The sequence below is a fragment of the Myodes glareolus genome, chromosome 9, assembly GCF_982192425.1.
Source record: "Myodes glareolus chromosome 9, mMyoGla1.1, whole genome shotgun sequence".
Classification (NCBI taxonomy): domain Eukaryota; kingdom Metazoa; phylum Chordata; class Mammalia; order Rodentia; family Cricetidae; genus Myodes; species Myodes glareolus.
Window position 1 is genome coordinate 6158042 of NC_142034.1, and position 27494 is coordinate 6185535.

Below are 27494 nucleotides of genomic sequence, written 5' to 3' on the forward strand. Positions count from 1 at the left end.
ATCCCATATCACACATGTGTGCAGGCACCTTCAGAATAGCATTATAAAAGAGAAAAAAAATAAAAAAAACAAAGCAGGTGTTCTGTGTCATCACTGTTATCACTGATGATAGCCTGTGTTTTTTGTTTGTTTTTATTTTTTCAAGACAGGATTTTCCTGTGTAGCCCTAGTTGTCTCTGTATACCAGGCTGGCCTTGAACTCACAGAGTCCACCTACCTCTGCCTCCCGAGTGCTGGAATGAAAGGCATGCGCCACCACTGCCTGTGTTTTTGTGGTGCCTTTCAAATCATTTTACTTTGATCTCGGTCTTTCTGTAGAACAGACAGGGACTGTAACTTTTGTCCTATAGATGGGTACACTGATGTTCAGGGACATTTATAATGGCTTGTCTGGAGTGTCCTCTATCAAGTCAGCGAGAGAACAGAGACGAGGTCCTGGTCTTCTGGCTTCTAGTATCACACTTAGGTTATTAAATCATTTATCTTAAGAAATATTAAATACCAAATAAAGTCAATAAATATTGTTTGACAGGTCCAGTACTGTGGCACACCCAGAACTGAAGAGGCAGAGGTGGGAGGATTGCTACAAGCTCAAGACCAACTTGGTCTATGGAGTGAGTTCGAGGCCAGCCAGGCTGCATAGCAAGACCTTGTCACAAAAACAAACAAAGCAACCTGGTAACCTTTTTTTTTTTTTTAACTTCATTTATTTCATGACTGTTCATTGTACACATGTACCCTTTAGTCTGAGAGGCAAGTATTCACAGTTTAGTGAGTCACATGGGGCACACACTGTGCTCTTCTGAAGATCTTGTCTCTGTAGTCATTCTCCCAGCATCCATTTCTGCGTGTGCTGATCTCATCACACAGGTGGTACAGAAGTAAGATCAAAGTGGGCTTCCCCTAAAGCTGATAATGTCAAGCAGCAGTTCACACGCACAGACCCGAGCGCGCGTGCGCGCGCGCGCACACACACACACACACACACACACACACACACACAGTGGTGAACGCGGGAAGGGGGAAGGCACTGTGTGTGCCAGCCTCTGACTGGAAGTGCTGCTGAGACAGCAAGCTGCTGTGGTGTCTGCAGACAAGCTCTAAGCATCTGGGTTGCAGGAATTTCCTCGAAATGTCTTTGAAACATACTGAAACCCAGTACACTCTCACCCATTTCCTGTTGCCGTGTGGTCCCTTACGGGAAATTGTACTTATTGGTGTCACATTTCAAAGAAAATTTTGGTTAATTTTTCTGCCTTTTTTTTTTCTTTTTCCTTTTTGGGTGCCACTCAGGCCTTGAACTTGTGATCCCTCTGCCTCTGCCTTCTGAATGCTGGGGTTACATGTACCACCATATCTAGCAATTTTTCTATTTTGATGAAACAGTTCTGCTAAAGGCTATAAAAGCTAAGGCTTCTGGGCCAAAAAGTCTAACAGGTAACAGTAAACAGCATCCCCAAGGAGCTCACTTATTTCATTCTCTAGCTCAGGCCTGCCTGACCATGAGTTAGTGAAACAGGAGCTCTGGTTATATAGAAATTAGTCCTATACTCTTCTCCTTAGGGAGCAGACCTAAGATATGAATTAATTGTGTTAAGCCATATGTTCTACTTACTATATTTTTTAAAAATTAATTAATTTTAATTTCTTCTTGTGTACATGTGTTTGCCTGTGTGAGTTTAAGGCACCACCTGTGTGCAAGAGCCCATTGAATCCTGAAGAGGGTGCAGATTCCCTGGGACTGGAGTTAACAGGCAGATGAGAACCACCATGCTGGTGATGAGAGCTGCACCCTGCTTCTTTGCAAGAGCAGCAAGGACTCCTAACTGCTGAGCCAACTCTCCAGCCCCTAAAAATATTTTTGTGAGTCAGGCAGCAGTGGCACATGCCTTTAACCCCAGCACTTGGGAGGTAGAGGGATCTCTATGAGTTCCAGGGCATCCTGGTCTACAGAGCAAGCTTCAGGACAGCCAAGGCTACCCAGAGAAACCCTGTCTTGAGAAAAAAAGAAGGAAGGAAGGAAGGAAGGAAGGAAGGAAGGAAGGAAGGAAGGAAGGAAGGAAGGAAACACACACACACACATTTGTGAATTGCTTTTTACTTCGTCGCACAGTTGTTCCCTGTGTGAAACCAGCAGAGCGAATGAGCTGCAGTCTGATGCTGTCGGTCCTCATCCTACATTAACTAGCAGACACTTCCCTTCACTCCCAGTTACTTCCAATTGGGAAAACTTAAGTAGTTGTTTATAATTTTTTTTTTGAAACAGGGTTTCTCTGTGTAATAGTCCTGACTGTCCTGGAATATAGTTTGTAGGCCAGGCTGGCCTCGGGACTCACAGAGATTCACCTGCCTCTGCCTTCCAAGTACTGGAATTAAAGGTGTGCACCTGTAGTAAGGAGCTGCGGGCAGGCCTGCTTTTCGTCCCGCCCGGCTTCCGCACAGCTAGCTTAGCCCCGGAAATAACAACACACAAACTGTATTCATTTAAGCACTGCCTGGCCCATTATCTCTAGAGAGTTAGTTACTGGCTAACTCTCACATCTTGATTAACCCATTTCTAATGATCTGTGTAGCACCACAAGGTGGTGGCTTACCAGGAAGTATTCAGCATGTCTGACCTGGTGGCTGGTTCCATGGCGTCTGCCTTACAGCCCTCTTCCCAGCATTCTGTTCTGTTTACTCTGCCTACCTAATTTTCTGTCCTATCAAAGGGCCAAGGCAGTCTCTTTATTAACCAATGAAAATAACACAATAGACAGATAACCCTCCTTCATCATTTCCCCTTTTTCTGTTTAAACAAAAAAGAAAGGCTTTTATTTTAACATAGTAAAATTACATATAACAAAACAGTTATCAAGCAAGAATTATAGTTACAATATTTATATCTATTTTATCTTTTATCATCATTAAGGAAAACTATAACCAACCATTCTTCAACTCCATCAAAGACTCCAGAAGAATATAATATTACCCAAGCAAACAAGAAATAAACAACTTCCAAAACTCTGGAAATGACAGAGACATCTTGCTGCCTGGACAGTCACCCAAAGTTCCTCTGTATCATTGGGGCATCCATCTTCGGCCTTCAGGCCCATAGTATCCAGCAGACATTTCCACGAAGCAGGAAATTTCAAAGGCAGTTCAGTTACTATCTGCTGTGTCTTGCAGAATGTCTCACAGACTCTTTCACGAATCAGGAACCCCGAAAGATCATCTCACCTTTAGGCAAGTTCAGCAATCCTCTCTCTGTGGGTTCTCTGTGTCCAGTTTATACAACAATCCAGGCAAGAGCAGTTTCTTGCCCAAATGGCTAACCAACTCCATAAGAAGCCTCTTCGATACCCATCTTCCTCTTGTAGTAGATTGGTGCTGCCAGGATCAGACTTGTCTCATTGTCATGAAAAGTCCTAAGTTATTAAAACATTGAAAATGCCATATTCTGTAGTCTTTGAATTCTATGAAGAATGCCTATCTAACTAAACTGTGTCTCTAGAAAATTTAACTAACATGACTACAAGAATGATTATTATCAATGATTATCCATTAACAACCTATATTTTTAATTATACATTGCATTTTTAAATGAACTACACAATCACAATACCTCAATCAAGATCAGAAATACATATACATATAACAAAATTGACCTAAAATCCATACCAATGCAAATTATTAATATCTATATCATATCCCCCTTTAAATGTAAAAGAACATTTATAAACAATATTTGGGAATATGGACGTAGTTATTTCTCTCCAAACTGCTTCCTGCTGTATAGGGGCACTGTTAATCAGGTCTTTCATGGTATAACTTGTCTGCCAGGTTCATCTCAGTTGGCAGTTGAATGAAGTAATTTTTTGAGGGTGTTCACAACAATCTTTCAGGAGGGCGTGGTCTATAATACCATATTGGGATAGAAGCAATCCACAGGATCTCATTCTCTGTGAAAACAAAAGAAGAACCTTCTTTCCAAAGTATCATATCCTTAGATCCAAATTCTGAAGTCAAGGTATTTTCAAAATATCTATCTTGGATTAGTTCAGCAGCATTTATAAACAAATATCTTTTAACAGCTGTTGCTCCTTCCTCAGCATTCAAACAATTCAAAGAGAGCATAATAACATACAGTATCAAGATTCTCTGTGTATTTTCCATCTTTGTGCAGCTTCATTTTAACCTTTATTTCTTTTGTTTTTTTCTTTTAACTTTTGGCTTTTGAGACAGGTTCTCTGTATATATCTTTTTTCCTGGAATAACTCTGTAGACCAGGCTGTCCTTGAACTCACAGAGATCCCTCTGTCTCTGCCTCCCCAGTGCTGGGCTCAAAGGTGTTTGCTACCACACCTTGAACTCACAGAGACCTGTCTGCTCTGCCTCCCAGGCATTGGGATTAAAGGTGTGTACCACCACACCCTGAAGTCACAGAGGTCAATCTACCTCTGCCTCCCAAGTGTTGGGATTAAAGGTGTGTACCACCACACCCAACTACTTTCTTTCTTCCTTTTTTACTTTAAGAACTTTAACTTTTAGCCTGCATATATTTTTAAGACACTAAACCATTTAGAGGTTTTCTTCAACTTTGAATCTTTCTTTTACTATATCTCTCTCTTTTTCTGACTACAGGATTCTTTAAGGAGAGGATGAAAGCCGTGGCTTTGACGGCTGAATCCAGCCCACTCCTTAGCTTTCCAGCCTCATGGCAGAGATACTGCCAGAACTATTTTTATCCCCACAAGTCTATGGCGTTTCAAGGTCCTTGCCAGCAAGCAAGCTTCAGAATTCTGCTCACAGACCACACTCAGTTGGACTGCCTGCCTGAAAGAGTCAGAGTTTGCCCTGGCAGGACAGCCCAGAAAGCCAGTATTTTAAAACAGCATAGCTTTTTTCCTGCTACAACTGACAACTGAAAAGCATGCATTCAGCTTTTCATCAACACCATTTAAGTGCTTTGTGGCAGGACCTCTTAAAAGAGCTGCAGGGTTTTGCAGCTAAAGCTGAGTCAGGAAGCCTCACTTAGATGAGAGCATTTGCTTGCCTCTAGCAAGCAGAGCAGACCTGAGAAATTGCTGCTACCAAGAAAACATGCTTTCTTCTATTCTTTCCCAAGCTTTCTCAGGCTTTCTGTGGATTCAGTTATCCACGTCTGGGCGCCATTTGTAGTAAGGGGCTGCAGGCAGGCCCTCACTACATGCACCACCACGGCCTGGCAGTTTTTTATAATTTTTAAATAAAATGTATTAATTTGTTTTGTGTGCACATACATGCATTACACATGCAAGAAGACGCGAGAGAATTACCTTTGGGAGTTTTCTCCTTCTGTGTGGGTCCTGGGGATTGAACTCAGATCATCAGGTTTGGCGTCTGTTGACTTTGCCCAATGAGCCTTCTCACTGGCCCCTTCCTATTGGATCTTGATTAATACAAAAGTTAATCCCGTAAATAATCAGGTAATTTCTTACTATATGTCAAGGAAATGAAGGCTTGGTAGGGTAAAACAACTTCTCTAAGCCCACATACGCCTTCCACTGGTAGATTAAACTGTTTCAAAGTCTGAGTTAAAATATTTTTAATTTTACTTTTTTTTTAGATGTGGTTTCACTGTGTAGACCAGGCTGGCCTTGAACTCACAGAGATCCACTTGCCTCTGCCTCCTGAGTGCTGGCATAAAAGGTGTGCGCCACCACACCTATAGGGTTGCAGCTTTTGAAGAACGTTGTGATGTCCTTCTTATTACATCACTTCAAAGGTTCACAGTATCCCTGACCCATACTGATCAGTCTTGATCACTTGGTCCAGACAGTACAGGTTTATCTACTATAAATCACCACTTTTCCAATTTTCGCTAGAGGCCAGTCACTAAATGCTCTTGCTGAACTTTCAATTTCTGCTTAATAATGGAGCTGTGTGGTTTTTTGTTTTGATTTGTTCTGTTTGTTTGTTTCGAGACAGGGTTTCTCTGTTTAACAACCCTAGCTGTCCTGAAGCTAGCTTTTTTTTTTCAAGAAGTTTTATTTATGCATATGAGTGCTCTATTTGCATGTATGCCTGCATGACAGAAGACATCAAACAGAACACCATAGACAGTTGTGAGCCACCATGTGGTTGCTGGGAATTAAACTCAGGTTCTCTGGAAGAGCAGCCAGTGCTCTTAACCACTAACCATCTCTCCAGCCAAGAAACTAGCTCTTGTTGACCAGTCTGACTTGAGCTCACAAGAGATTTGCCTGCCTCTGCCTCCCGAGTGCTGGGATTAAAGGGGTGTGCCACCACTGCCTGGCTTGGAGCTGTGTATTTTTTACAGATTCTTACCTAGCATAAAAGAACATTTGTACAGATGGCCAGGCTGAAAATTATAAACTTAAGCTATATGACTGCTGTTGGAAAATAAGTGGTATGAATTGCTTATTTTTATTACATTTACTTTTTGGGGATTTTTTTACATGTGTTTGTGGTGTATGCGGTGAGATTGGGGGATGCACATGCTACAGCACTCACATGGAGGGCAGAGGGCAACTTACAGAAGTTCGTTTTCCCTCTTCATTCTCTGGGTACTTGGGATGGAACTTCAAGTATTTTCGCCCACAGAGCCATCTTGCTGGCCCATGAATCGCTTCTTAAAGAATTACCTGTTGTACTATCTTTGTTTTACATCTTGCTTAAATTTAGAACGTGGCCCTTGTCTGTCTGTCCAATTGTCTTTCTATTTTGTGCCGTTTGTTTTCCTTAATAGGAGATCTGCATTTCAGGGTGAGCTAGAGAAAGTACAGTCTCATAGTTACTGATTTAGCAATGACTTCTTTCCAATGGCCATATCTCCAGATATACAGGCCAGCCACAGTAGCTGGGACTCTGCACATAACTGGCTTACAGAACTGTTTCCAATTTTCATGGTACTTCTCTTTTATGTGGCCAGAGATGAGGTGTGTGTGTGTGTGTGTGTGTGTGTGTGTGTGTGTGTGGCGTGTGTGGTTTTTTGAGACAGGGTTTCTTAGTGTAACAACCCTGGTTGTCCTGAAACTCATTTTATAGACCAAGCTGGCCTTCAACTCACAGAGATCTGTCTGCTTCTGCCTCCTGAGTGCTGGAATTAAAGACGAGCGTCATCATGCCCTGTAACATGAGGGGGCCGACTTGTCGGGGTTTCCGTCCTGCCCGGTACCCCCCAGCCGGCAAACCCCAAAGAAAATCACATACGGGACTCCATAAGATTATAAACTGATTGGCCCATTAGGTCAGGCTTCTTATTAGCTCTTATAACTTATGTTACCCCATTATCCTTATCTATGTTAGCACATGGCTCCATACCTTTCTCAGCAGGGCAGGTTACATGCTACCTCTTCAGTGGTCTGCACAGGAATGGAGAGAAACCTTCCTGCTTCCCAGAATTCTCCTGTTCTCATTGTATCACCTCTACTTCCTGTCTGGTTTTCCTGCCTATACTGCCTGCTTGGCCAATCAGCGTTTTATTAAAATATGATTGACAGAATACAGACAATTCTCCCGCATCATTTCCCTCTTTTTTTTTTAAACAAAGGAAAATACCCATAGTCCATTTGTTGGGCATGTGGGCGTAGTATTTCAGGCTACTTCCTGCTGGTTGGGGGCGCTGATAATTTTATGGGGACCTAAAGAAAATTTAGAATTATCATCAGGTCCTGACTGGAGTATCCTGTGAGTCTTGATCATCTCAGGCAGCAGTCTTGAACCTGTTTTGGATGAAGAACTCAGACATCTGGGCCATCTGTTCCTGTCGGAGATTTCTCAGGTGGCCTTCCTTGATCATACTGGATTTTTCTTAACTCAGAATGAATCCACCTCTCATTTTCTGTGGAAACAAAAGCAAAATCTCTTCTCCAAAGTAACAAACCTTTTGACTTCAGTCTTGAAGCCAAAGTATTTTCAAAATACCTATCTTGGGTTAGTTCAGCAGTATTTACAAACAGAAGTCCTTTAGCAGCTGTTGCTCCTTCCTCAGCATTCAAACAATTCAAAGAGAGCATAATAGCATACAGTATCAAGATTCTCTGTATATTTTCCATCTTTATTTTAACCTCTATTTCTCTTTTATTTTTACTTATACTTTTTGAGACAGGTTCTCTGTATATCTTTGTCCTGGAATAACTCCATAGACCAGGCTGTCCTTGAACTCACAGAGATCCTTTCGTCTCTGCCTCCCCAGTACTGGGCTCAAAGGTGTTTGCTACCACACCTTGAACTCACAGAGATCCACGTGTCTCTGCTTCCCCAGTGCTAGGATTAAAGGTGTGTGCTACCACACCTTGAACTCAGAGATCTATCTGTCTCTGCCTCCCAGGCATTGGGATTAAAGGTGTGTGCTACCACACCTTGAAGTCATAGAGGTCAACTACCTCTGTCCCTTAAAGTCTCAGAGGTCAAGGTACCTCTGCCTCCCAGGCATTGGGATTAAAGGTGTGTTCTACCACACCCAACTACTCTCTTTCTTTCTTTTTACTTTAAGAACTTTAACTTTTATCCTGCATATATTTTTAACACACTGTAAACCATTTAGAGGTTTTCTTCAACTTCGAATCTTTCTTTTACTATATATCTCTCTTTTTCTGACTACAGGAGTCTTTAAGGAGAGGATGAAAGCCGTGGCTTTGACGGCTAAATCCTTGTGGCTGAGGTACCAGCCAGAGCTGTGTTCACTGCCACAACTCTATGGCGTTTCAAGGTCCTTGCCAGCAAGCTGCAGCGTTCTGCTCACAGACCACACTCAGTCGGACTGCCTGCCCGAAAGAGTCAGAGTTTGCCCTGGCAGGACAGCCCAGAAAGCCGGCATTTTAAAAGAGCGCAGCTTTTTTCCTGCTACGGCTGAAAACCGAAAAGCATGCGTTCATCTTTTCACCAACACTGTTTAAGTGTTTCACGGCAGGACCTCTTAATGAGCTACAAAGTTTTGCAGCTAAAGCTGAGTCAGGAAGCCTCTCTTAGATGAGAGCATTTGCTTGCCTCTAGCAAGCAGAGCAGACCTGAGAAATTGCTGCTACCAACAAAACATGCTTTACTCTATTCTTTCCCAAGCTTTCTCAGGCTTTCTGTGGATTCATTTATCCACGTCTGGGCGCCATATGTAACATGAGGGGGCCGACTTGTCGGGGTTTCCGTCCTGCCCGGTACCCCCCAGCCGGCAAACCCCAAAGAAAATCACATACGGGACTCCATAAGATTATAAACTGATTGGCCCATTAGGTCAGGCTTCTTATTAGCTCTTATAACTTATGTTACCCCATTATCCTTATCTATGTTAGCACATGGCTCCATACCTTTCTCAGCAGGGCAGGTTACATGCTACCTCTTCAGTGGTCTGCACAGGAATGGAGAGAAACCTTCCTGCTTCCCAGAATTCTCCTGTTCTCATTGTATCACCTCTACTTCCTGTCTGGTTTTCCCGCCTATACTGCCTGCTTGGCCAATCAGCGTTTTATTAAAATATGATTGACAGAATACAGACAATTCTCCCGCATCAATGCCCAGTCAGAATATCTTGTCTCCCAGGATCTTGGGAGACTTAGTAACTCTTATAATGTATCTGGGCTCTCAAGTCAGTAGCTTTAAAGTTGACTATTTCAGTGGGACACAGAAGGACATCTTGGAGCTTCTCAATTTGAAGATTGTTTTAGGGTTTTAATTGTTTGTGATTTTGAAATGGAGATGAAGAATATTTTGGTTTCACTGCCCTTGTTAGTAATTGGGCAAAACCAAATGTCTCTGTTTTTAAAAATCTAGAAAGCTAACACTTTCAAATGTTTCTTTGGGGAAAAGTGTGTGTGTGTGTGTGTGTGTGTGTGTGTGTGTGTGTGTGTATGTACGCACGCGCATGTTTATACGTAGTATTTTAAAATCCTGTCTCAGATGGCCCTGGTGTTTGCCTCTCTGAGTATATGCTTCATGTAGTGTCAGACTTCAGAACGGCCTCTGTGAAAGCAGGTCTTTGTTTGTGAGCTGTGTTACTAGGAGAGTCAGGAAGTGTGTTTGGAGGAAGGGTAGCCAGTCTGAAAGAAGTGATCCTGACTTCTTCTACCATTCACTACCAGTCACTACCAGTAGACATCATCTACCAGTCACTGGAAGGAAGAGGCAACTGTGTCTGCTGTCAGCGTTTTGTCTCCACCTAAAATTAGTTGGCCTTAGTCAAGAAGCCTTTGTAAGTAAAAGCAGCCCATCTTCTACAAGTCAGGCTTTCAGAGTGGTAGTGTGACCGGGTGGTGCTTTAGTCTGCCTAATGGCGAATCAGTCCCACACCAGTTATGTTTTAAAGGGGCATTTATTTTGGGGGGTAAACTTACATGCACATAAATCATCAGGAAAGGAGCCTAGTCGCTGGAGCAGGAGCCGGAACCAAGTGCTGGAACCAAGAGGCCGAGCTGAGGCTTGCCGCTCTTCTTTTAAAGAGAAATATACCACGTGAAATACCCACGCTGGTATTTCAGCGGCTATTGGCTGACAGAGCTGAAGGCGCTCCCGCAGCACTGTGGGCTCGTGCTTCAGCGACTATTGGCTGAAGCAGTGGAAGGTACTCCCGCAGCACCTCCCCCTTTTGTTTAAGTAAGAGAGTTCTAAGCCTACTACGAAATTATATACAGTAAGTACAAACCTACAAAATTATATACAATAAGTACAAATATCCTATTCTAACTAGCTAAAGTCTTGTATAATAAATAACTTGGCCAAGTCATGAGAGGAAAGTAGCTACATTTATCTAGTCTTCTACCCCATAGAAGATCCGAGAAGGGAAATAGTGTTACCTGAGTAATTAGGAAGTGCAATCAAAGAACTTGCAAAACATGCAACAAATCACAGAGACAACTGGCTACCTGGGCAATCACCAAAGACCTGTTTGCAGCGTTGAAGCAACCAACTGTGACTAAGGCCTAGAATAACTGACATTATTTTTAACAGGTAAGAGATTTTTCAAAACCATCTTCCCCTGTCTTGGCAAGATTTAACAGTTCTGTTTATCCATTTCTGGATTTTATCCATTTCCGGATTTTAACAGGCAAGAGATTTTTCAAAACCGTCTTACCATGTCTTGGTAAGATTTGACAGTTCTGCTTATCCATTTCCGGATACCGTGTATTTGTCAGTAGTTGAGGTATGGGCAGTTCCTTGCCCAGAGGCCAGTTTTGTCAAGAAGACAAGCTCCAAGTGGAGTGTCTTTGGTGCTCAACAATCTCTCAGGAATAGGTCAGTGTTGCCAGGAGTGATTTTGTCTCACTACACAGAACTTTAAGATTAAATTAAATGCCATTTTCTACAGCTCTTTGAAGAGGTTGAAGACTATTTATATATAATCTCTATGTATCTAAAGAACCTGATTAGTCTAACCATAAATATGACAGACATAGATGACTATTGATCTACAATTCTTAACATGTATCTAACTTAAAGACTAAGAGAATAAACAACTGTGCAATAAATGAGGACAATGACCTCCAAATGTAAACAATAAATATCAATACATAAACAATATATGAGTATCTTAATCAGAGGTAGAAATGTACACTGCAATATGGTATACATATATCAATACAATATATATCAATACATAAAGAATGTTTTAAACAGGTAGAAGCATGCATACATACAATATTCAATATAATTTAACTTTGTATCCATATACAAAAATCTATGCCAATGTAATTATCTATAAACAATAACTCACAAATACCATTATTATCTATCCAATTTTCCCTCTTTTTTTTTTCAAAAAGATCCCTGAGCTTATAAAATTCCTTTCCAAACTTTCAACCATATACTAATTATAATCAATCCCTAAGTATTGTTCCTAAACCTGAGGACAAACTTTGCTGAGAGAGGGGACATTGTCCTCTAGAATTACTTCCAGCTGTCATGGGGGTGAGGTTCTTTCTGGAGGATCCTGTGAAAGTAAAATGATGGTTAAATTTCAAGATCAATGTCTTTTAAAATTGCAAACAGTCTCTGAGTATTTTGTGGAGGTCTGGCCAGAATGTTGTACAAGATGTGCACCATTTCAGCTAACCAAGTTGGAATCATCTGTGCAGCTGATACCCGAAACAGGACTTGTAGTAGCACTATCAGTATCACGACGTCATAGCAACTGAGTGGAGTTGTTGTTATGGGGGTCCCATCTTCTTCCTGGAAACTTCAAATGTCAGTGTGGAAAAAACTCATTGTTCATTGTGGAAAACTTAAACATTAATTATATAGACATATACAAACATATATTCAATGAAAGGTATGATAGACATATTCAATGAAAAGTATGATAGATATGAAGAAAAGCAAAGATGTTTTCTAAACTCATATTTCTTTCTGTCTCATATCATGGCTCTTGACATAAGACAGAAACTCCAGAAACTCTGGGTTTTTCTCTTAACAACAGGCTTGGAATTAGAGAGGGACCGAGCCATGAGTCCAACTCCAAAACCAGCTCTATAAATTCAGAAATATGATTTAGTATATTCCAGAGCTTCATACTCACAGAACCTATTCAGTTTTCTTGATAATCCATATTGGGTAGTTATTTTTCCATCTGTCAGTATTCAAACATCCAGGGTCCTTTGAATTTTTCAAAGACGAGTGTTTTCCTGTGGAGATAAGAACAGAACCCTGTCCCCATTCTAAGTTTTTTTTTACCACCTGTATGGTCATCATCATTGTAGATGCTGTCATTTCTCCTTTCCAAGAGGTTTCTTCTCTTCAGATCTAACCTTTATTAATTTTGATGGTATCCACAATTTTTCTTCTCCTGTGGAAACAAGAGCAAAACCCCTTCCCCAACGTAGCACATCTCCTGGCTTCCATTGAGAGTTCAGCATATCCTTGATATAAACCGGTTGATTTAGTTCCGCAGACTTTTCCATTATCCAGTGTCTTTCTGCTGCTGTTGTTCCCTTCTCATTAGCGTTAAGAAAATTCAAGGTTAATAAGGCATTATGTAATCTATTTCTGGGGGCATTTTCCACCCCTTTCTGTTTATTTAACATATCCTTTATAGTTCGATTTGATCTTTCTATGACTGCTTGACCTGTAGGATTGTATGGTATACCTGTAACATGCTTAATATTATAATAAGCAAAAAACCGTTTCATTTTCCTAGAGATATAAGCTGGACCATTATCTGTTTTTATTTGTGCAGGTATACCCATAATGACCATAACTTCTAATAAATGTGTGATTACTGAGTCAGCTTTTTCTGAGCTTAAAGCAGTTGCCCATTGAAAGCCTAAATAAGTGTCAATGATGTGATGTACATATTTTAATTTTCCAAATTCTGCAAAGTGGAAGACATCCATCTGCCAGATTTCATTCCTTTGAGTACCCTTCGGGTTAGTCCCTGCAGGTAGTGGTGTTTGATTATATAAAGAGCAAGTAGGGCATCTCTTTACAATCTCCTTAGCCAGGTAATGAAAAACTGTTGCCAGGTAATGAAAAACTCTTTCTTTAAACCTTTGCTATTGACATGATGTTTTTTATGAAATTCTGAGGCCTGCAACATGCTTCCAATCAACAATTGATCAATGTCTGCATTACCTTGTGCTCGAGAACCTGGCAGACCCGTATGGGACCGGATGTGTGTTATGTACATCGGGCAAAGCCTATTCCTGATTATGTCTTGTACCTGGATAAACAATGAAGTCAACTCTGTATCATCTGGTATAAATTCAGTAGTTTCAATATGCAAGATAACTCTTTCTGCATATTGTGAATCTGTAACAATATTAAGAGGTTCTTTAAAATCCCTTAGCACCATAAGAATGGCATATAATTCTGCCTTCTGGACAGAAGTATAAGGGCTTTGTTCCACCTTACTCAATTCATCTGATTTGTAACCAGCCTTCCCTGATTTATTAGCATCAGTATAAAATGTATGGGCTCCAGTTATTGGAGCATCACGTACAATTCGAGGAAGAATCCAAGAAGTTCTCTTTATAAGGTTAAGTCTACCGCTATTTGGATAGTTGGTATTAATTTCTCCCAAAAAATTAGCACAAGCCCTTTGCCATGGTTCATTGTCTTCCCATAACTTTTTTATTTCATCAGTAGTGATGGCACTATAATTTCTGCTGGGTCTATACCTGCTAGTTAACGAAGTCTCAGTTTACCTTTTATAATTAATTCAGAGACCTTTTCTACGTAAGTTTTCAATTTTTTACTTGGTTTGTGTGATAAAAAGATCCATTCTAAAATAGTATCTTCCCTCTGCATTAAAATTCCTGTAGGAGAAATTCTGGAAGGCAATATGACTAGAATGCAACTAAGATTTGGATCCACCCTATCTACATGTGCCTCCTGTAATTTTTCCTCAACCATGGTCAGTTCCTTTTCTGCTTCAGCTGTTAATTCTCTGGGATTATTCAAATCTTTGTCACCATCTAAGGTTTTGTTTAAATGAATTATTAGATCAGGTGTTATCCCAACAGCTGGTCATAGACTGGAAATGTCTCCTAACAATCTCTGAAAATCATTAAGAGTCCGTAACTGGTCTCTTCTAATTTGTGCCTTTTGTGTCCTAATTTTCTGTAAACCTATTCTGTAACCTAGGTAATTAACAGAATCTCCTCTTTGAATCTTTTCAGGAGAAATTTGTAATCCCCATTTAGGCAAAATTATCTTTACTTCCTCAAACATTCTTTCTAAAGTATCTATGTTTGAATCGGATAGCAAAATGTCATCCATGTAATGGTATATTATAGATTTAGGGAATTGCTTACATATTATTTCCAATGGCTGACTTACAAAGTATTGACACAGGCTGGGGCTATTGAGCATTCCCTGTGGGGGACAGTCCACTGGTATCTCCTAGTAGGCTGGGAGTTATTATAAGTAGGCACTGTGAAGGCAAATTTTTCTCTATCCTTTTCTTGTAATGGTATGGTAAAGAAACAATCCTTCAAGTCAATAACTATAAGAGGCCATCCTTTGGGTAACAGAGAAGGCAGAGGAAGTCCAGACTGTAGATGGCCCATAGGTTGAATTACCTTGTTGACAGCCCTTAGATCTGTCACCATTCTCCATTTGCCAGATTTATTTTTTACAACAAACACAGGAGAATTCCAAGGGCTAGTGGACTCCTCAATATGTTGAGCATCTAATTGCTCCTGTACCAATTGTTCTAAAGCCTGCAATTCATCTTCAGCGAAAGGCCATTGTTTAACCCGTATTGGCTTTTCAGTTAGCCATTTTAAAGGTAGGGCTGTAGATACCTCTAAAGGTTTGTTAGTTGTTTTATGTTCTTGTACAGCCTGAATGGCTGGTGACCTTTGTGCATAGTACTTTATTACATCCTTCCCAGAATCATGACTTCCTGAGACTGCAGGAATGTTAATCTGGGTATTCCATTGTTGTAGCAGGTCATGGCCCCATAAATTTATTGCAATATCAACTACATATGGCCTTAACTTTTCTCTTTGACCCTCTGGCCCAATACAGTGAACTCATCTCGTGCTTTGTTTAACTCAAGATATGGTTCCAATTCCTAGTAATTGAACATCTGCCTTTTGAAGAGGCCAATTTGGATACCAAGATTCTGGAGTGATGATACTCACATCTGCTCCTGTGTCTATCAAGCCAACAATCACAATTCCACTTATATGTACTCTCACCTTTGGTCTCTGATCATTTATAGAAGTTTGCCAAAATACACGTTTCTTATTTTCTAATTGAATTTCTGACTTATCCTCCAAATTTGCATCATTTAGAACCTTATGATCTTGTACAGAAGCTTCTAGAGATTTTAATTTTCCTGGTGTGACATGTCCTCCACGGTTACTGGCAATGACTGGGCCACTTTTGTCTTGGGGGCCTGCGAGAGGCCCCTCAGGGAGTTTCCCAATGGTATTGGGTTGCCTTGTCTGTCTGTTGTTGATCTGCATTCATTCGTCCAATGTCTTCCTTTACCACACCTCCTACATATACCTGAAGGCCGAGGTTTCCTATTCCTGCCATTCCCAGATGAAGTGTTATTCCTAGAAATACCTTGCCCGCAATACCTTTTTAGATGTCCAAATTTACCACAATTAAAACATTTGGCAGGTTAATGTCCCCTCATCGCTTTAGAAATCGCTTCTCCTACCCAAGATTCGTCATGGTAATTAAAGGTCTGAAAATTCATGGTATACTGGATCCATTCATCCGTAGGTGCTGATCTAGACCTTAAAGGCCCAATTATCTTTTTGCAGTCTAAGTTTGCATTTTCAAAAGCCAGTGATTCAAGAATTAGTCGTCTAGCTTCTGGGTCTGTTATTCCTGTGTTCAGAGCCTTAATTAATCTTTGCAAAAAGTCAGTATAGGGTTCTCCCTGTCCCTGCCTAACCCTAGTATATGACTCTACCTTTCTTCCTGGCTCTGGTAATCTACCCCAGGCATTTAAAGCTGCCTTGTGGCATAGAGACAATACTTCATCATCATAAAGAGCTTGGACCTGTGGATCAGCGTAAGCTCCTACGCCAAGAATTTGATCCTGTGAAACCTCTACACCTTTTGCTCTTCCTTGCTGTTCCATATGTTTGGATTCTTCCTTGAAATAAACTCCAAACATCAAGGAAGGTCCATCTTCGAGGACTGCTGAAGCTAACTGTGAGAAATCGTGGGGGATAGCCCTGACATTAGAAGTCCAAGTCCTTATCATTTCCTTAACAAATGTAGAGTGCAAGCCATAATTAACAACGGTTTGCTTAATTTCCTTTAGGTCATTCATACCTACTGGCATCCATCTAGATTCTTTGGCTCCCTTTGAGCCTTTAGAAGTTGATGCTTTGTCAGAATAAATTACAGGGTATGTTGCTAAAACCCTGGATAAGCCAGTTCTAGCAGGTGGTGGTGGCATTGTATCCTGCCCTTGTGTCTTCTCACTCAGATCATCAGTTCCAACAATTTTTTCAATCATTTCAAATCTTTGTATCATCGCCTCTCTTAAATCCTGAATCTCCTGACCTGCATGTGTTTCTAGTGATTTCACTAAGGTATCAATTTTTTGGTCCCCATTCTGCACTTGTGACTCCAAGGTCTTAATGGTTCCTTTTAAAGATAGTATCTCCTCCTTGAACTGCCCCTGGATATCATCTAAATTGCCATCCTGGAGGTATATTCTGTCTGTTACCTTATCAAAACTCTGTGATAATTTTTCAAAGTCAAATTCAACAGCTTGGATCCTTTCAGGTAATTTCTTAGTGCCCTTAGATAAGGACTCAATTTTGCCTATCATAGTATTAATCCTATCAACTAATGCCACATATTTCCACAACGATATAACATTAAGAAGGAAACTAAAACCTAATAACCAGTAAATCGAGGTACCTCCATAGCCATATAGGCCACTTGTGATTTCTACCAAAGTGGCAGCAAAAGCTGCAGCTAGAGTCCCATTAAAAAAGAAACCTGCCATTTTATCTTTCAGCCACCAGATGGGGATGTCTCCGAGTTGCGACTGGAACCACTGTAGGTCTCACGACAAATCCTGTTTTAAAATCTGCTCTGTTATTTGTTCAAAAACTGGGGAAAATGAGTCAATTGAGAGGTCAGATGTACACAGAGAGAAAATCCAGAGTCCAGGCACAGAGCACAAAAGGTCAGAGAGCTTCTAGTGGCCAATAAACAAGGCAGCCTGGCCTACCCTGGCCGGGCTTTCCTGCCCTGCCTCTGTTCAACCCGATGCAGAGGGTCATGACACAGCCACTGTGCTGTTGCTAAAGAGGCCTAGTGCTTTGGGCCCCGTGTCCCTGTGCTGGTATTAAGGGTCAAGCTGCTTGCAGCGCTCCCAATCAGTTATGGCGGATGGCAGGGGTTTCAAACAGCTTGCTGGAACTTCAAAGGGAGCTTGCACTGTGAGCTCTTTGTCTCACGTTGCAAGGAAAAATTTAAAAATCCGTGCAGAACAGGGCAAAGTAGGCCGGCAGAGACTGTCCAGACCTGTGTATCCTGGGAGGCGTGGAGGTTATGGCTGAGGGAGGGCTCGTGCCAAGCCAACTTGGCCAAGCCAAGCTGGCGGCAGGTAGCCAAGCCAGAGGCCGAGCTGAGCCGGGGGGTGGGGGGTGGAGGGTGGTTCTTAAACCAAACGCTGGGCGCCAAATAATGGCGAATCAGTCCCACACCAGTTATCTTTTAAAGGGGCATTTATTTTGGGGGGTAAACTTACAATGCACATAAATCGTCAGGAAAGGAGCCTAGTCACTGGAGCAGGAGCCGGAACCAAGCGCCGGAACCAAGAGGCCGAGCCGAGGCTTGCTGCTCTTCTTTTAAAGAGAAATATACCACGCCCCAGTGGGCTGGTATTTCAGCGGCTATTGGCTGATGGAGCTGAAGGCGCTCCCGCAGCACTGTGGGCTCGTGCTTCAGTGACTATTGGCTGAAGCAGTGGAAGGTACTCCGGCAGCATCTGCCGAGAAGGGAGGTGTCTTCTCACAGGGGCCTGGAGTCAGTGCTCTCTTTGTCATAAGCAGTTCACAGAGCTGTATAGAGTCAGACTGATGCTGAGTCAAAACCCAGAACCTAAGAAGAAAGAGAAATCTCGCCTGGATGCCATTATACAACATGTGTGTGATTTTGTTTGCCTTGCTCTGAGATAGGCTGTTTCCACATTCTTGTTACCTGTTAATGTTAACAGAGAATTGCTTAATTGGATAATTGCCTAATTAAACATTTTGGAAAAAGTCAGCATTAGGTGCAATGTCATGTAGCTGTGACATTGATCCTGTGTGCTTATTGCCAGCAGGCCCTGTGGAGTAGTAAGTGGGTGAATAGAGAGTGCTTTCTGGCATGAGTTTCTTTGGTAGCCAAATCCAAACACAGCATTTTTGTACACAGAGTTGTCCTGTGACTCTGGTAGTTTTGAATGGAAAAGAAGTTTTTGCATCTTCTTGGTTTTGTGACTACGTCTTCCTGAACTGCTGTGAAGACTGGCGGAAAGTACAGGAGAAAGGAGTTTATTGCAGTTGAAACGGAACGTGATATTCTGATCTACAGCAGGCACGATGGTCTGTCTCAAGGATATGTCTGGTTAAATAGGCAAATCCATATTCACATCACAGTTTTCAAGTGGAGACTAAACTGTTCTCCACTGAAACCAATGGAGGAAAAGTCTAAAGCATCACCTGCCTAAAGTAGTCACTGGGAAGCTTTGGGGCATCTGTAACTGAGAGATTAGAAATAGAGAAAGCAGAGGAAAATCAGGCATCAAATTAAAACAGGCCATTATTTTAAATAATTATTTAATTAATTTATCAAAGAATAGTATAGTGTAAGAGGCAGAGCACAGTAACAAACATACTGCTGCCCTTTTCCCCCAGATCTGATGTAGCCCAGGTTAGTCTTCTTCTTATTTTATTTTATTTTATTTTATTTTATTTTATTTTTTGAGACAAGGTTTCTCCATAGCTTTGGAGCCTGTCCTTGAACTAGTTCTTGTAGACCAGTCTGGCCATGAGCTCACAGAGATTGGGATTCCCCAATCAGAGATCCCTCCTGAGTGCTGGGATTAAAGGCACCTACCACCACTGCCCACGCCCAGGTTGGTTTTAAGCTTAAGGTGTAGCCTTGAAGTCCTGATCCTCCTTCCTCCACCTCCCAAATGCTGGGATTACAGGGGTATACTACCAACCTGGGCTGTAGCATATTGGTTTTATTTATTTGCTTGCTTATTTCTGAGACAGGGTATGTAGCTTTGACTATCCTGGAACTCTCTGTGTAGACCAGGCTAACCTGAACTCAAAGAAATCCGCCTGCTTCTGCCTCCCAGGTTCTGGGATTAAAGAAATGTTCGTACGCTTGTGTGTTTTAATGTCGATTCCAGGTGATGCCCTGTTTACCACTACAGAATCCCTTAAACTTTTCTGTATGTTCAGAAATGTTGATTATACCAAGTTTGGAGAAGGAATATAATATTGACACTTGAGTAAGAAGGGTGTTAGTGGGAAAAGTAGGGAAATTTGAAGATTTGTAGATGATTTAATAGCTTTCTGACTTTAATAACTTCTGTCCCATAAGATTATGGGGCTGGAGAGATAGCTCCTAGAGGGCCAGGGTTCAAGTCCCAGCACTCACATGGCCGCTCACAAGTGTCTGTAACTCCAGTTCTGGGGGATCTAACACCCTCACACAAACGTCCATGCAGGCAAAAATACCAATACACCTTAAAAAGCAAAGTTTAAAAAATAATGAAAAAGCAGGTGCATGGTGGGTGCACACATTTAATCCCAGCCCCTGTGAGGAGAGGCAGCCAGATCTTGGTGAGTTGGAAGCCAGTTTGATCTACAGAGGGAGTTCCAGGACAACTGAGGCTACACAGAGAAACCCTGTCTCAAAACACCCCCCCCAAACAAAGACAATGAAGTTGAGGCTACATGGTAGGTGGATCTCTGAATTCCAGGCCAGCCTAGTCTGCAAAGTGAGTTCCAGACTAGTCAGAGCTACACATAAGGAGACACTGTCTTAAAAAAAATAAAATAAGTTGACCTAATAGAAAATATGCATCATTAAGTGAAAAAAGGCAAAGTGTAAATGGATGATCCTATTTTTGCAAAAATATTGAAGAATGAACTCAGGGCTGGAGAGATGGCTTAGTGGTTCTTACAAGAGGGCACAGGTTCTATTTCCAACACCTACTGTCTTGTTACAACTGTCTGTAACTCCAGTTTTTAGGGGGTTCAGAGCCTTCTTCTTGGGTCTGGAGAGATGGCTCAGTGGTTAAGTGTAACATGAAGGGCCAGCTTGTTGGGGTTTCTATCCCGCCCGGTACCCCACAACCGGCATGCCCCAAAGAGAAAATCAATCACACAAAGATCTCTATAAGTTATAAAGCTGATTGGCCCATTAGTTCAGGTTTGTTGTTAACTCTTATAGCTTATATTAACCCATTATTCTCATCTATGTTCGTCATATGGCTTGGTACCTTTTCCAGCTGGGCAGCTTACATGTTTCCTCTCCAGTGGTCTGGGCAGAACGGCGGAGGGAGCTTCCTGCTTTCCAGAATACTCCCAGTCTCTTTGCTCCACCTCTACTTCCTGTCTGGCTTTCCCACCTATACTGCCTGCCTGGCCAATCAGCGTTTTATTAAAATATGATTGACAGAATACAGACAATTCTCCCACACCAGTTAAGAGCATTGACTGCTCTTTCAGAAGGTTTGGATTTGACTCTCAGCACCCACATGGTGTCTGAAACCAGCTGTAGCTCCAACTCCAGGGGATCTGATGCCCTTTCTGGTCTTTGTGGGCACCAGGCACACATGTTATGCACAGACATACATACAGTCAAAACACCCAAAAAACACATTTTTTAAAAACCCTCTTCTGGTGTCTGGTGGTGGTGGTGCACTCTTTTAGTCCCAGCACTCAGGAGGCAGAGGCAGGTGGATCTCTGTGAGTTCAAGGCCAGCCTGGTCTACAGAGCAAGTGCCAGGTCAGGTTCCAAAGCTACAGAGAAACCCTGTCTTGAAGAACAAAAACCAAAAAGCAAAAACCCCTTGTGGCCTCTGCAGGCCCCAGGCATGCATATGGTGCACATACTTGCAGAAAAGCACATACACATAAGAAATAATGGAATAATTTTAAACTAAGAAAAGAAACCCAAAAGCATAGATGTGAACTAGCCGGAAGTTGAAACAGGGGGTCTGGGCCTAAACTAGGTGTGTGTTGTGGTGATACACTTAGGACAGGGTGTGGACAGCTTCTCTGTGTATTGTCTTTGTTTCCACAACAGTTACATCTTTTTCTAATAAACATTCTTTGCTTTTTTAGGTAAGGAAACATTTACTCTTAAAAAAAAAAAAAAGAGTCTCACACACTCACATAAATGTATCTTAGTCTACAACAAAACACAACGCAACCCAGAATGTCAGTGTTTATTCCTCCAGTGTGGCCTCTGACCGTGTGCTGTGAAACAGCTGGTGTGTTTATCAGCGTGTAGACCCCTTGTCCCCACCTCAGAGCAGCTGCATGAGAACGACCCTCCAGAGCTTCAGACAGTGCGTGGGGAAGCACCGCACAGTCGGGCCACACTGCTGCGGCTGCCTGCTCCTAAGCAAGCTCCACATACTGTCTTGCTGGTTCATCTTCTTGTTTGTTTGAGACAGGGTTTCTTTTTGTAGTCTTGGTTGTCTTGGCACTCGCTTTGTAGACCAGGCTAGCCTCAAACTCACTGAAATCCACCTGCCTCTGTCTCCCTCATATGCCGAGATTTAAAGACGTGCACCACCACCACCCAACTCTTACTGCCTAATCTTGACACCTTTTTTTTATTTCTAGAGTTGTTCAAAGTGTTGATTCTCTCTCTTTTTTCTTTCTTTTTCTGTTAATTGATTTTGTTTTTCTAGACAAGGTTTCTTTGTGTACCCTTGGCTGCCCTGGAATTCACTCTGTAGACCAGACTGGACTAACAGAGATCCACCTGCCTCTCCTCCCAAGTGTGTGCCACCACAGCCCTGCCTTTCTTCTTTTAGACAGTAGGAATTGAACTGAATTTGTTTGTTTGTTTGTTTGTTTTCAAGACAGGGTTTCTTTGTGTAGCCCTGACTATCCTGAAACTCACTCTGTAGATACCAGGCTGGCCTGGAACTCACAGAGATCTCCCTGCCTCTGCCTCCCGAGTGTGCCACCACCACCCAGCGCTGAACTAAAATTCTTTAAGTTTTGACTGGAATACAAACGTATTCAACCATTTATGCTTTTATTATGTTTTTAGATTCATTTGTTTTGGTTATCTTATGTGTGTAAGTGTTTTGTCTGCATGTGTGTATGTACACCATGGGTGTCAGAAGAACATGTTGGATTCCCTGGGACTAGACCCAGTGTGGATGCTGGGAACTGAACCCAAGTTGCATTCAAGAGGAGCAAGTATTCTTACTGCTGATCCAACTCTCTAGTGCCCTCCTCCTAATGATGTTGACCCGTCCCAGGTGGGCCAACACTATGAATGATCATGGAGAAGGGAAGAACCCTCTGGTCAGTGAGGTCGTCAGGAAGAGACAAGCACACCTGCACACTGAGTTTTCTGAGGACCTGCAGGGACAGTGCACAGCTCACACTGTTCATACTGTATGTGTGCGAGCACACCAGCCTGCAAGCACACAGAAAGTCATGAGCTGCTGGCAAAAACTTTCTACTAGGCCTGTAGAAAAGGCCCAGCTCTGAGAGTTACCTGCTGCTCTTCCACTGGACCAGAGTTTGATTCCTAGCACTGATGTTGGCCGGCTCATGCTGCCTCCACCTCCAGCTCTTGGGGATATTAAACCTTATTCTGGCTCCTCCATATACACACAAATCAAACTTAAAGAAAACTTTATTGGAGTGAATTATCTATTTTTATGAGTGGATTATAGCCTTTCTTTATGAACAACTGGGATTGCTCAGTACTTTCAAATGGAGTAAAATATTGGTTTCTGGTTTTGTGTTTTATTTTGTTTTTGAGCCCACCTTGACCTCAGAATTTCTGTGTAGCTGCGGTTGACCTTGAATTCTGATCCTCCTGCCTCTACCTCCAAAATGCTGGGATTAGAAGCATTTGCCACTATACACAGCCAGTTCTGTTCTTATCTAACATGTAGTGTGACCATATTTTCTATGACAAAATTATTTTTTATTCATATTTAAGTAAGATTAACAAGATATTTGAAATCAACATGATGAAAACAAGATTTGCAGTGTGTGATTATTTACATTTGTACGAAAACAGAGAGACACTGCACACCTGTTCAGATGAGGGCCTAAAATAGTAGTTCCATCTTTGGACACCAGGTGGCAGTTTGCTGATGCAAAAAGCATGTACAAGGAAATAACAACAGAGTAAAGGGTCAAAGAGAAACTTACTCTGCAGACACAGGCAGTGGTGCCTTGATTAGTAGGCCCCTGGGTCCACTAAATGAGGTCTCTGGTTGAACCTGAATTATGCTCCTGTGCTGGGTTCACAGTGTTTAGGATTTCAGTCACTGTTAGATTCAGTTTGCTTGACTCATCCCTCTATTGTCTGTCAAGTTCAGCACTCAAATGTAGTGAGAATGCTGAACAAATGGGTAAATGCTTTGTTCTTTGAAAAGAGTTCAGGGGTTGCCAGGTGGTGGCACACACCCTTAATCCCAGGACTCATGAGGCAGAGGCAGGTGGATCTCTTGAGTTCGAGGCCAGCATGCTTTAGAAATGTCCATCTGTAACACATCTTTGTGCATTTTGGGCAAGCTGCTGGTGATGTCTTCCCGCATCGCCATGGCCAAAATGTACTTTGCTATATTCTGCAGTTTCTATTAGATCTCACAGACAGAAGTTTGACATGCTGTGCTCTAAGAAAGCTGTTCTCAGGGGAGGCCTCACATGTTCTTGTTAACATGTGAGGAGAAGCTATCCCATGTGTACCTGATGCAGTCTAAGCACAGGGTTTGTTCCAGTGCGTTTGACTTGCCTCCAGAACTGGCATGGAGCTTGTTTGAAATGGTTTCCCACATGCTCGTTGGTTCCAATCATGTTCCTCCTTACTGCTCCTTAGCTCTGGAACCTTCTGAGTCTCAGCTGGTTTTTTTTTTTTCCTCTTCTTATGAATCCAAGCCTTGTACATGCAGGTCGAGGGTTCTCCCACTGAGTTATACACCTAGCCTGGTCTATTTCTTTATCTGCCAAACCGGGGTGTTAACATTGTCATTCTTCATTTGTTCAGTCAGCAGCAGAGTTTGAGCTTCTCTTCTGTTTTGGTCTCTTCTCCAGGAGCTCACAGACTGGTGAGAGAAGAGACGTGACTCAATTTAGGAATAGGAAATAAGAGTATATTGACCTAGGACTAGCTGGTGGCTATGGCTGAACAACATACATGTGAATATGATTAATGCCCCTGGACCACGTGCATGGAAGTAGTTAAAATGTAAAGGTCATGTTATGTAGGTATGTATATTTTACCATAAGGTTTTTTTTAATTGTTTTTGTTTTTTGAGACAGGGTTTCTTTGTGTATCCCTGGCTATCCTGGAATTTGATCTGTAGATCAGGATGACTTTCAACTCACAGAACTATGCCTCCCTCTGCCTCCCAAGTGCAAAGATTAAAGGTATGCACCATCACTGCCTGGCATAATTTTAAAAAAAAAAAAAGTAAAACAAGGATGGTAAAGTTCTGAATACCTGAGTTCAGTTCCAAGATTATACATAAAAAGGCTGGGCATGATGGCACATGATCGTGCTCTCAGTGGTGGGAGGTGAAAACAGGAGGCTACCCAAGGCTCACTGACCAACTGACCGCCAAATCAGTGAGCCTTGGGCCAGTGAGAGACCCTGCCTCAAAACAATGTGGATGACTCCTGAGGAGTAGTAGATGAGGTTGTCCCTTAGCCTCTTCCACATACACAAACACCCCCACAGATCTGCACCTGCGCACACGTGAACATACACATACACACAGGAGTGGGGAGGAGAATGATGCATGGCACATAGTAGGTACTCAGTTTAATGTTTACTTATATTTTCTTTTTTGTTATGTTGAAAATTATCCAAATTTGATCCCACTGGGAGGATTTGGAGTTTTGTGTGTGTGTGTGTTTGCTTGTTTATTATGTATACAGTGTTCTGCCTGCATATATACCTGCAGGCCAGAAGAAGGCACCAGATCTCGTTACAGATGGTTTGAGCCACTATGTGGTTGTTGGGAATTGAACTCAGGACTTCTGGATGGAAGAGCAACCTGTGCTCTTAACCAACGAGCCATCTCTCCAACCCCAATGATTTGTTTTTACCAAGGTTTTCTGGTTAAAAAGTTAGATTGATTAGATTGAGCCGGATGGTGGTGGCGCACACCTTTAATCTCAGCACTTGGGAGGCAGAGGCAGACAGATCTCTGTGAGCTAGAGGCCAGCCTGATCTACAGAGTTAGTTCCAGGACAGCTAGGCCTGTTACACAGATAAACCCTGGCTTCAAAAACCAAAAATAAAAGAAAAAATTTTACTACATAAAACTAGGCAGTGGTAGTGCATGCTTTTAATCCCAGAACTCAGAAGGCAGAAGCAAGTAGATCTCTTTTAGTTCAAGGCCAGCCTGGACTACATAGCCAGTTCCAGGACAGACAGGACTACCTAGAGAGACACTCAAAAAAAAAAAAAAAGCAAATAAATAAGTAAGGGCCCATAAAGCTCTTTATATCAGAGCTTTGGGTTTCTCCAAAAGAGTTTTTAAAAAGGACTCAGTACCTGCACAAATGAAATGATTAACTTTGCTACTCCAGAAAAAAAAATGTTAATCCCAAAGTCATTTATTTTGGCTTTAGAATAGACTTAGTGCTTTTGTCAGATTTTCCTGCCTAATGACTTTTTGCTTAAGCTTATTTAAAATTGTTTTAAATTCCTTTAAATGGCAGCCGAGGAAGTAGGGGGTGAAGAAACGAGCCACAGATGGGAGCTGGACTAGAATTTCCGTCTCCCTGTATTAAAGCCTCCTGTTACGCCCTTCACAGAGCAGTCTGGCAAAATGACTTTTAAAGTCTTAAAAATATGCTTACTCTTTGATCCAGTAATTCCACTCCTAGGAATTTGTCCCAAGGAAATAATCAAACAAGCATGCAGAATGCAGGGACAAGGGCATCTACAACACACATCAGCAAAGAAGTAAAACCAACAGTTTAAATAAAGTATGCAGCTGTCTGTATGTGGTGCCAGTGTTTGCTGTGTGCTTATAAAAGGAAAGGAGACCTCTAATCATATACACTGGGAAACAGTGAAGAAGGGGCAGAAATACATTGTGAACTTCAATATTGTGATAAAATCATGAGTGATCTTGTGCATTTTGTTTTTAAAGCTCTCTGTTTGATCATATAATGCTTTGTCATTAAAAAGCAACTTTCATTAGTAATACACACATAAATACACACCTACATACACACATACACATGCATATACAAGCATACACACATACATATACACACACATACACACATATACACATACATACACACACACAAACATACACACACATAGACACATATTTGCTTATGTATCAACAAAGTCTTTTGTAGCTGCTTGTGGCACGTGCCTATCATCCCAGCACTTGAGAGACTGAGAGACAGGAGAATCAGAAGTTTAAGATTATCCTGGGCTATATGAGATCCTGTGTCAAGAAACAGAACATAACAAAAGCTAAAGGCCAGAGAGATTACTCAGCAGGGAAAGGCACCTGCTTCTAACGCTGAATTAGGTCCCTGGGACTTCCATGGTCCTGGCAGCTGTCTTCTGACCTCCACATGCTCTGGCAGTGTGGAGGTGTTAGAGGCATGCTCCATCACACCCAATTGAATGTTTTAAAACTGTGCTACTCTGTGATCTAGTAGTTCCACTTTTAGACATTTGAGAATGTTTCTTTTCTTTTTCTTTTTTTGGGGGTGGGGCAGTGTCTCACTATGTTTGTTGCCTTGGCTGTCCTGAAACTGACTGTGTGGATCAGGCTGGCCTCTCAGACTCAGAGAGATCGGCTTGCCTCTACCTGTGAGTGCTGGGATTGAAGGCATGCACCACCACTGCCCTGATTCCTT

At 42.0% G+C, this 27494-nt stretch overlaps 1 protein-coding gene and 1 long non-coding RNA gene across 4 annotated transcripts in view; one reads left to right on the top strand and one right to left on the bottom strand.

Annotated features, from left to right (window-relative positions):
- Positions 1-27494, top strand: part of Rnf157 (ring finger protein 157) — an 88688-nt gene that overhangs the window by 30799 nt on the left and 30395 nt on the right. The window contains exon 1 of one of the 3 annotated variants that reach the window (XM_048451947.3): positions 24937-25028. The exons of the other annotated variants lie outside the window; for them this stretch is intronic. Coding sequence (XP_048307904.3) covers positions 24993-25028 — 36 coding nt within the window. The 5' untranslated portion in view covers positions 24937-24992. Of the gene's footprint in view, positions 1-24936; positions 25029-27494 lie in introns of those variants that run through there. 3 annotated transcript variants of the gene reach the window in all.
- LOC146893351 (uncharacterized) overlaps positions 23263-27494 on the bottom strand; it is a 35406-nt gene continuing 31174 nt past the window's right edge. Inside the window, exon 3 of the long non-coding RNA XR_015003901.2 lies at positions 23263-24703. This is a non-coding gene — a long non-coding RNA (uncharacterized LOC146893351). The remainder of the gene's footprint in view (positions 24704-27494) is intronic.